General features: G+C 52.2%; 1 protein-coding gene across 1 annotated transcript; it reads left to right on the top strand.

Annotated features, from left to right (window-relative positions):
* Nucleotides 1-5,775: 5,775 nt before the first annotated feature.
* Nucleotides 5,776-8,020, top strand: LOC146424143 (inositol 1,4,5-trisphosphate receptor-interacting protein-like 1). Its single transcript, XM_085043900.1, has one exon. It carries the CDS (start codon nucleotides 5,776-5,778, stop codon nucleotides 7,276-7,278), a length of 1,503 nt encoding a protein of 500 aa, XP_084900026.1. The 3' UTR covers nucleotides 7,279-8,020.
* The last annotated feature ends 3,018 nt before the right edge of the window (nucleotides 8,021-11,038 follow it).

Consider the following 11,038-nt stretch of genomic DNA (forward strand, 5'->3'; position numbering starts at 1 on the left):
ACGGGGAGAGTCTTTTGATGCAGCTCCAGGTTAGCCCTAAGAAAGCCACAGCAGCAAGTTAGTTTTCTACACTTTGATCTGCAAAGACTCCTGTTGTCAGGACCACACACACTAGACAGCCACAAGTTTTTCCCCTTCAGTAGCTCTCAATATCATGGCACAGGGTGTAAACCTAAAGCAATTTACTCAACCTGGCTGATCACAGCCAGTGTCGAATAAAAGATGGGGACCTAACACCTGTAAGTTGGTGGAAGTTGGCTGCCTGCTGTCCAGGTGAAGAGTGGGTCACCTCCTCACAGTGCTTTGAGTGCCAGGTTTGGAAAGGGATCAAGCTCCTGTGTTAAGGGAGAGCTGAGAGGTCAGGGAAGGATGGAAATGGAATTTGCGAGCACATAAAAGCAGTGTTATTGCTGCAATGGTCACATCTGACAGGTCCCTGTGGTGACAGGAAGGAACTGAGAACACAGAACAAGCATTGCTGTTTCCCTGGAACTCCACCTCCAGGAGTTCCGCATTACAATCTGTTCCTTAGATTCCACCAAATTTCATTCTGCCTGCACTAGCAGATTGAACTGCCAGCCAGGCAGGAGATTCACCACTCCTGTGAATGCTTCAGACAGCACCAGCTTAACATGACTTCAAACCCTCTCTGTGCTCCCAGGTGCTCAGATGGGACAGGCAGGTTACTACAAGTAAAATTCAATACTCCTCCAAATTTTATCTTACTGGTTTCAAGTCTAACTTGGTTTTGCAGAGGACTAATTGAGCAGCCCTGCAGAAGGTGACAGAGTCTCTTCTAAGCCCTGTTTACTTAAGAGAGGTTTACAGGAAGCTTTAAATTGCCTTCCTCCTCTGGAGCATCACTTCTCTTTTCCTCTGCTTGTTCAGTGGCCTTCAGTTAAGCAGGAGACCATCAGACATGGCCTTAATGGAGTCAGGAGTCCTGAGGGCAGAACTCATGGTTTAGTTGAGGTGGTGTTAGGCCATGGGTTGGATTCAGTGATCTTGAAGGTCTCTTCCAACCCCGTGATTCTGTGATTCTGTAACTGCCAAGCTCAAAACAGGAATCCAAACCTCTCTGGCAGCTGTGGGGTGCTCCAGTCCTCATCCTGTTCGCTATTCCCAGCAGCCTCATTCAGGGCTGTACCTGGGGCTGTCAGAGCCACCAGGCTACAGAGTCACATTCCTCCTGGACAGGTGAGGCCCAGACTTGCCAACTGTGTGCTCTGCTTGCCTTGACCTTCTCCTCCAGGCTTCCCACAGCTAGGACTCATGTCAAACTCCAGCTGTTGATCCCTTTATGGAAGAGTTTCTGTGTAAGAGACTAAAACTGGTGGTGGGTGGAGATTTTTGGCCAGGTTGGACAGGGCTTGAAGCAAGCTGATCTAGTGGAAGGTGTCCCTGCCCATAGCAGGGACTTTGGAACTAGATCATCTTCAAGGATCCTTCCAACACAAACCATTCCATGACTCCATGACCTTTTTGTCACATTCAGCCCAACATTTAAAGGACTCAAATCAACCATCCTTACCAACCTTTCATTTTCATTGTTTCCTATGAATGTACCAAGCTGGGATGCATAAGTGTGTTCAAACAGAGTGATGAGCAGATTCTCGTTGAGTTCAAAAGCACATGGGAACTGACAAAAGATTTGCTGGATGCAATCCAAAAAGAGGAGGAGCACTAGGGCCCCCATTTCTCTTTGCTGCTTGAATAGGCTGATCAGGCACAATGCTGCTGCAAAGAGTGACCAGGCTGTGTGAGAATCAGAGAAAGCATCACATCACAAAGTAATGGGACACGAGTTCATGTGGCAGAAAAGACTTCAGAGCTAGTTGTGTCCCTGCAGCCATGCCAGTCCTGCTCAGGCATCCAGGAGGAAGCTGTTAGAAACCATTATCCCTCTGTACTGGGCACTGCCATTATCTCTGTGTTTAAGGCACTGCAAACCCAGGATTGTTTTGGGCCCATCCTGACAAGAAGGACTCTGAGGGGCTGGAGAAGGTGCAGAGAAGGGAAGGGAGCTGGGGAAGGGCCTGGAGCACCAGGAGCTGCTGAGGGAGCTGGGGGAGCTCAGCCTGGAGAAGAGGAGGCTCAGGCAGGACCTTCTGGCTCTGCACAGCTCCCTGAAAGGAGGGTGCAGCCAAGTGGGGCTCAGGCTCTGCTCTCCAGGAACAAGGGACAGGACAAGAGGAAATGGCCTCAAGTTGTGCCAGGACTGGTTTAGATTGAGTATTAGGGAAAATATTCTCCACTGCAAGGGTTGTCAAGCACTGGCACTGGCTGCCCATGGACTTGGTGGAATTGCCATGCTTGGAGGCATTCAAAGAATGTGTGGATGTGGCACATGAGGACATGGTTGCGAGGTGGACTTGTCAGTGTCAGGTTTGTGGCCTCCGACTTGATGGCAGCATGAATGTGGGGCAGGACACAGCCCAGATGCTGGCAGCTGGGAGCTGACTCAAGCGATACAGATGAGCCTTCCACACAGGCCAGCACTGGTGCTGGCAGCTGAGCCGCCAGCAACATGCCCTGTTCCCCTATTGCAGAACCCTTCCAGGTTCAAGCTGGGGCAGGGCAGGAGGAGTCTGTGGCTCTCCCAGCTACTGAGCACAAGGTGAGAAAAGAGAAAGGGTGTTTCCCATCAATCCCTCCAAAGAGACATCATAAAGAGGAGAGAGAGGGGCAAAGGCACATTTTTGGCACTGATCTAGGCAGCACCAAGAGTGGACCTCTCAAACACAGGTGTGCAACATGGAAAATGCCACAGATCTTCCAGTGGGGGAAAGAGCTGCAAACAAAACACAACACAATCGCCAAACCCAAGCATTAACATTTGAATTTTCTGCTCCAGAGATACAAGGGCAGAAAGCTGGAGCCTAAGCTGCGTTGCATTAGCACCTTGTTGAGCTTGTCTTGTCCTCTGTCATCCTTCAGGCCAGTGTGAACCTGACCTGCTTTCACAGGGAATTCAGGGTTTGCCCAACCTGGGGCCTTGCTGAAGGCAAAGGCCAAGGAAGGGCTTTCACTTGTGCTGCCAATACCATGGAAGGCCCCAGAGCAAGAGGGCATTGCTTGGGTGCAGGGATCCCATCTTCACAGTCTGGCCTTGCAGGTTAGTAAAATCCACACAAACATCCTGGGATATTCCAGCACTGACTTCCATTCCAAAGCTTTCAATTTTGTACCAGGAAAATTCACATTTTTCCTTCTGCTTTTGAAGGGGATAGATTCCCTTGGTTGATGTATGTGGCAGAAAGGTTCTCCTTACATGGAAACGCTTCCTGGCAGCCTGAATCTCTGCTGCCCACTGACAACCCATTTCTGTCCTCTGAGAGGAGCTGCCTTTGCAGCCCAAGCCTCCCAACACCATGCAGATGATCCCCTGATCTCATACCGCAGGAAAAAGAGGGGAGGATGTGGGACTCAGCAAGGAAAGGGAATCCCTGCACAGCAGCCCTCTGACAAGAGCAGCACCTTCCTCCTCTCCATGGTCTCCCTGGCACAGCAGGTGCTAAAGACCATGGTGGCTACAAAGATAATTTTCACCCTATGTCTCCCTGGCCTGGCTGTGGAGTGCTGTGGCACTTTGAAATCACAGAGAAAGTGTCACCATGCAGGCAGCTGTAAAAAGCCACAGCAGGTAATGCTGCCCCAGGACAGCCTGGGCAAGCAGTGAGTGCATGCGTGGAGGCGAGGCTGGGCTGGATGAGGGCCTGGACAGAAACACTGCCTCGAATGCTCGTGCCTTTCTATTAGGGATGTTTCCATAGAGCACAGGAGCAGGCAATTGCAAAGTGTTGCAAGCCAAGCAAGAGGGCTGGAAGGATGGCTTGGCTGCCAGGGAATCTCCTTCAGCAACTTAGGTGGCAAATAGAAGTGTATGTGCTCTGGAAAGGGATCTGGGCCTTTTGCTGGACGGTAAGGTCAGTAGGAGTCAACAAAGTGCCCTGGCAGCCAGAAGGGCCAGGCCTGTCCCAGGCTGCATCAGGCCCAGTGGAGCTCGCCAGTGCAAAGAAGGGATTGGGCCAAGTGCCCTCAGGACTGCTGTGGCCTCACCTCGAGCACTGTGTGCAGCTTTGGCAGCCACACTGCAAGTAGCATAGAGCAATGTTAGCTGCTGTCCAAAGGGGACAAGAAAGATGAAGAAAGGACTGGCAGGCTGCTCTTATGAGGCACAGCTGAGCATGCTGGGCTTGTTCAGCTGAGAGGAGAGCAGCCTGAGAGGTCACCTCACTGCTGTCTACAGCTGCCCCACGAGGGGAAGCACACTGGGAGGTGTTGATTTTTCTCTGGGATCTGGGAAAGGATGCAAAGCAATGGCTTAAAGCTGCACCGAGGGAAGCTCAGGTTGGTGATTAGGGAAAGTTTCTTTCTTCACTGTGGAGATGGACCAGCAGGGGAACAAACTCCTCCCAGGAAAGGCTACTGGCCCCAAGCCTGTTGGTCCTAAAGAAGCAATTGGACACTGCTCTTAGATCTAGGAGATAGCATGGTGGTGAATGGAGTTCAATCTAAATGACAGTGAGTAAGGCAGGAGTGTTGATCTGCCTGAGGGTAGGAAGGCTCTACTCAGGGCTATGGAAAGGTGTCATGGGTGGGTCAAGTCCACCTGTATGAGACAGAAGAAGGGAAAATGCTGAGTCCTGCCCTTTGGTCACACCCACCCCGTGCAGTGTTACAGGCTGGGGCAAGAGGGTTGGGAAAGCTGAGAAAGAAATGGCCCTGGGGGTGCTGGTTGATGGATGGCAGTGTGCCCGAGTGGCCAAGAATCCAATGGCATTGTGACTTGTGTGAGAACCAGTGGGGCCAGTGGGACCAGAGCAGTGATTGTCCCCTGCCGTGGGGCACTGGTGAGGTTGTTCCTCCAATCCTGCCTTCAGTTTTGGGCTCCTCACAACAAGAAAGACATGGATGTGCTTGAGTGTGTGCACAGAAGGGCAACTGAGCTGAGGAATGGTGTGGAGCACAAGTCTGATGAAGAAGGGCTGAGGCAGGTGGGGGTGTTTAGCACACAGAAAAAGTGCCTCAGGGAGGACCTTATGGTTTTCTCCAGCTCCCTGAAGGGAGGTTGTAGCCAGGTGGGGGTCAATGTATTCTTCCAGGAGACTAACCATACCACCAGAGGAAATTACCTCAAGTTTCTCCACGGGAGGTTTAGATTGGATCTCTATTCCTTCACCAAAAATGATATCAAGGTTGTGAACAGACTGCCCTATGAAACAGCAGAGTTACCACCCTCAGAAAGATTTAAAAGAAGGAAGGTCTTTGAAGAACATTTACTCAAAGGCAGCCTTAAGCAATGAACAAGAGCCACTCTGAGTGGCTGAGCTGGGCTGGGGACAAAGAGTGGGGCTGGCCTGGCTGTGATGCGCTGTGGCACCTGTGACATCACAGGGGACGTGTCACAATGGGGGCAGATATAAAAGGCCCCGGCAGACAGTGCTGCCCCGGCTGAGCCTGGGCAAGTGGTGAGTGCACACTGGAGGTGGAGGGGAGGCTGGGCTGGACAAGGGCTGGGGCAGAAACACTGCACCTGGGGGTGGCTTCTCCCCATGCATGCAGGGACAGCCCCTCACAGGGGAGCCTTGGGCAGGGCACAGTGCTGCTGCTGCTGCTGCTAGGGCAGCAGGACAGGCCTTGCTTCCTGCCAGCTCTCTGGGGCCCTTTCCTTCCTGCCCCCACATCCCTGTGATTCCCGCCCCTGCTGCCCCCTCTGCCAGCTGCCTCCCTCCCAGCCCCACTCAAGGCCTTCTCTCCATCCTCCTGCAGACCATGGAGCCCTGGATATTCCTGGTCCTTGTTTTGCATAGCCTTCTTCAGTACCCACAGCCCATGGATGGTGCTATGGATGTGGAGACACTGCGACTGCATGTGGAGTTGCGTGCAAAGCGCCTGGAAGAGGAGAGGATTCAGCTGGAGCGAGAGTTGGAGCAGCTCAGACTCCTGGAGCAGAGTGGCTTGGCCTGGGGAGACCTGCTGGGGTCTGCCTTGCAGTACTGGCAGCTCTGGCCATTTCCTGTCATCTTGGTCTCTCTCTTGGTCTTGTGGTTTTTCTGGAGGGAAAGGAGCCTGAGGAGACAGGAGCACGAAGAAGAAAATGGTGGAAATGCATTCGGAATTGCGGATGCAAATGTAGTACATGATGTTATTCAGATGTACATAGGATGGAGGCTAATGTGGCGCATCCAGTGGCCTGTACAGGATCTGGAGACAGGCTGCATGTGGACAACTGACCTGATGGACAGATTCATCAATTTCTCTGGACGCGTCTTGTCAAACAGTTTCTACCCGGTGCTGCAACGAGCCATCCAGGTGGGCAATGCCTTTGAAGGCTGGACTGCCCGAGAGGAGGAGGATGTTGTGTATCGCTTTCTCGTACCCATGACTCCTCCCCAAGGGCACTCCTTCCACCTGGAGTTGGCCAATGCAATGTGGAGGCCCGGCAGGAGCTTCCATGTCCGCGTGGAGCTGGAGTGCACCTGCACAAGGGAGCAGCAGGCTGACAACATGCTGTGCTTCCTGCACCACCCCGAGGAGGAGCTGAGGAGGAATCAGGATCCCAGCCTCCTTCATACCCTGTGCACCGGCTCCTACCTTGATGTGCAGAAAACAGGCCTCTGGTTCTACCAACTGCTGAGAGCCATCTGGCCAGCTTTGCCTCAGTCACACAACTGGCGTCTAGTGCTGCTGCCCTCCAGACGCTCCTGCCAGTTCAAGGTGACCAACGGCAGAAAAAGCTTCAGGATTGAGATGCTCTTTGGGGTGCAGCGAGGCGACTCAGACGTCTTTGTTAGCAGCGAGTCTAGAAAGCCCCTCACCCCAAGAACAAGGTGGCTCGAGACCTTCACCGTGGCAGAGATGAAGTTCTTCAGGCACATTGCCAGGCAGGCTCCCCCTTACAGCTTGCACCTCAAGTACCTGCAGTTCTTCACCTGTCTTCGGCAGGGCCTAGGCTTTTCCAGCTACACCATGAAGACCATTGTCATGCACCTCCTGAACGCTGTACCGGTGTCACAGTGGCAAATGAGACATTTCCTGAGGCGAATTGTGGATATCAGCAACAGCCTGCGCTTAAGCCTGGAAGACAAACGTCTCAACCACTTTATTGTGGGCAACCAGAGGCTTCCTGAGGAGATCACTTTGCCCCCAGATGTCCAAACGGCTGAGACACTCAATCTCTTCCATCATATGGCCGTGGATCCGGTTGCCCATTCCCAGGTGATAAGTCAGTACCTGGATCTGCAACATCGTCTCCTGGAAATCCTTAAGCCTTGACACCTTGGAAGAGGTTCTCCTGCACAGAGCTGTGCTTGAGATGCTCACAGCTGGCGGCAGAGAAGCAGCTCATTGTACAAATCTGCTCGTTAAAGGAGAGGAGGATGCGTGCAAAGACTCTGGCAAAGGTCCCACAGCCTCTCCTGCTGCCTCAGCAGCTGGGGGACCATGGGAGTGTTTATTCTACCTCCTGGTATCAATTCATTTTCCAAAACAAGTCACCCAGATCCGCATTAAGCCCTACTTGCATACAAACTTTCCCACTCCTAAGAATGCAGATGAAGAGAGCACATGCCTTACACGCATGGCCAAAGCCACCAAACCCCACCTGTAACATGCAATTGTTCCAGCCCTATGGGAAGGACCTAAAGGCACAGTATGAAGGAAGTGGGAATGTGGGGCAGAAAAAGACAAAAAAACAGGGAAGAAATGACTGAGAGGAAAAACTAGCTCTGCTGGCCTGGGATCAGACAACGGACTGTGTCTCTCCTTGTCCCCAAAAGGGACATCTTTAGGTCAGCATTGTACCAACTGTGTTGGAGCTGACCTGAAATCTTGTATATAGAAGTATCTAGAGTTTTATTTCCTTGATAAATCTATCTAATTCATACATATTATATATTACATGGTTCATTAGTTGTCATATATAATATTAAAAGAAAAGAAAACAAAACCATATACTAAATAATATCAAAAGAAAACTGTAATTAGTATATCATGAGAAATAATAATTATAAATATTTGAAGATTTTTTATTATTAATAAATATAATAAAATTATTATTATAAAATTATAATTATGTAGTAATACAGTATTAACTCTGTATTACTATGACGATTTTAAATTATGATTAAACAATAACAATAGAGCACATATTTAGTGTTGTCACTATCTGTTGTGACACTTAGTAACACTCTAAGTGCATTTAGGTCTGGAAAGATCTTCATAAAGTAGATCTATTTATTATATAGATAACATTATATAATATATTCCCTCTATAATACTGTTTTTATATACAAGTAAAACCATATATAGTGTCACTATCTGTTGGAACACATTGCTTCAATAAATTACAATATTAAAGAATCTGGATAGTGCAAGCTTTTATTGATCTCAGCCAGACCTCTATATTGGTAAATCTCACGAGTTGTCAATCTGGGCTCGTCAACAGTCTCCTTGAACTCAACCAAACTTGCAGTGCTGAACTGGTTCTAATCACAATCTAAGCCCAGCTGCCCCAACCCCTGTGATCACAGAATCACAGAACGCCTTGGCTTGGAAGGGTCCTTAAAAATCCTCTTGTTCCAAGGCTGCTGCCGTGGGCAGGGACACCTTCCACTCTGCCAGGCTGCTCCAAGGCCCATGCAGCCTGGCCTGGAGCACTGCCAGGGATCCAGGGGCAGCCACAGCTTCTGTGGGCAGCGTGGGCCAGGGCCTCAGCAGCCTCAGAGCCCACAGTTTGTGCCACACCTGCGGCCTCAGCCCGCCCTGTGTCAGTGGGAGGCCACTGGCCCTGGTGCTGTCCCTGCAGGCCCTTGTAAACAGCCCCTGCAGGTCTCTGGTGGTGCAGGGACTGACAGGCCGCAGGAAGGTGCCCTGGAGAAGCCCTTGGAGAGCACTGGGGGCCAGCAGTGCCACCATCAGGGCAGCAAGCAGGGCCTGGCGCGGCCATCGGGGCGGGAGGGCACAGGGCGGGCGCTGAGGCCCTGCCGGCTGGAGCAGGGAGCTCTGCTGGGCGGCCGACAGAGAGCCGTGGGCTCCCACAGCTCTGCATCCCGCACGGCTGAGGCAGCTGCCCGGGCACAGCCGGCTGGGGACACGCACAGGGGGGACCCTGCTCCAGGGCCAGGCCAGGCCGCAGCAGGGAGCACCACATGGGGCTGCGCCCGGGGAGGGAACGGCTCTGCCAGGGACAGGGCTCAGGGAGCAGGGCAGCAGGGCTAGCAGGGCCCTCATCTAGGTGATCCAGTGACAGGGGGACACATGGCTGCAGTCACAGCCCGGCTGCCCTGCGGCAGGCCTGACAGGCACACAGGACGCAGGGCAGGCAGGAGCCCCCATCCTCTCTGCGCCACCTGAACACAGGGACCTAAGGGACAGGGGCAACGGCGACACCGCAAGCACCTCTCCAGTGGGACTAGACAGGGACAATGTTTACACGGCAGGCACCTCTCCCCTGGGACGATCCCACCTCCCCAGGGGCCCCGACACAACGGGGCTGAGGCTCTGCAGTGGGAACCCAGCGCCAATGACGATGGTGCTTCAGCCAGCACAGATGGACGTGTCCTCAAGGAGAAGCCGGCCCACACTCGAGGCACTTGGGCTGAGTGCTTAAGGGATCAAGAGCACAAGCAGCCACCTCCTCTATCCTTCCACCTGCAGGGAAGGATGAGGGAAAGAGCAGGAAATGCCAGCAGATCAGCACCCCTCTCCAAGTATGGCTTTCCCAAAGAAGCAGAATTCTGGGGATTTTTGAACGTGGGCTTGTCCACACAGCACCACTGCTGCTGGTGACAGACAGGGTCCACCTGTCTCAGAGGGGGAAAGGGATCTTTGTGCGGCAGATAGCAGGGCTCAAGGAAAAAGCTTCCAAGCAGAGTTGAGGAGGGAAAAGGATAAAAGCAGGCTTGCCAGAGAGAAGCCTGAGGGCAGAATGCGAGTGCTTGGGGAACTGTGTGCTACCGAGCTCCTCTGCTCTGCTGTCCCAGTGGAGGCAGGGGATGGAGATTCGTGCAGCAGCAAGGACACAGGAGTTCTTGATGGGCTAGAAACCACAGAAGAGCTTGAGAATGGCCACAGAGGGATTAGGGCTTTTCTCCCTCAAAAAGGTAGTGAGATCAACAGCTCAACTGAAGTGCTTCCATGCCACTTCATGCAGCATGGACAACAAAGTGCAGGAGCTGGAAGTCATTGCAGGGCAGGAAAAGTGTGACATAGCTGCCATCACAGATCCCTGTGGGATGAGTCACACACTGGAGTGCTGTAGCCAATGGCTCTAAACCCTCCAGAAGGGGCAGGCAAGGAAGGAGAGGCGCTGGGGTCACCTCTATGTAAGGGAGGGTTCCAACTGTCTGGAGCTTAATGATGGTGCTGATGGGGTTGTGTATTTCTGGGTAAGAATCAGGGGGCAGGCTGACAAGGCAGATATCATTCTGTGGGGTCTGTTATAAACCACCAGCGCAGCATGAAGAGAAACTCAAGATACTCCCTAAGCAGCTGGGAGAAATCTCACTGTCACTAGCCCTTTCTCTCTTAGGAGAAGTCAATTTAGCAGATGGAAGTGACCTTGAGTCTCGTGAGCAATTTTGGGCCCCTGCTATCTGTAAGGATTGATCAAAGAATCTAGTTCAGTCTCCGCATTTCTCATCAGAAACCACAGATGCAGGACTTAAGCTGGTGTGCAGAGAATGCTTTGTACCTCTCAAAGCAGGTACAGAAGGAATGCCTTGTGCCTGCCAAAGCTGGTACAGAATAAAGGCTTTATACCTGTCTCCCTGCCACCCACTATTGTGAAAGATCCATGAAGCAAGAAGGGACCACAAACCCACAGACTCCCTGCTACCCACTATTGTGAGGGGAGCTGCCTCCAAAGCTGACCATGCCTCGGACACTCCTCTCTTGGCATGTGTTGCCCTCCTTGTTCCCCCACTTTATACACTGAGCCTGATGTCCTGTGCTCTGGGATATCCCTGGGGTCACTTTTGGTCACCTGTGTCTCCTCCCAAGCTCCCATGGAATGCTGGGCTTACAGGTGGCACAA

Source organism: Lichenostomus cassidix, unplaced genomic scaffold, assembly GCF_008360975.1.
Source record: "Lichenostomus cassidix isolate B80296 unplaced genomic scaffold, HeHo_3.0 HiC_scaffold_42, whole genome shotgun sequence".
Lineage (NCBI taxonomy): Eukaryota > Metazoa > Chordata > Aves > Passeriformes > Meliphagidae > Lichenostomus > Lichenostomus cassidix.

Bases quoted from the DNA above. Each gene is read 5' to 3' on its own strand.
- LOC146424143 (XM_085043900.1), top strand. From the start codon at position 5,776: ATGGAGCCCTGGATATTCCTGGTCCTTGTTTTGCATAGCCTTCTTCAG.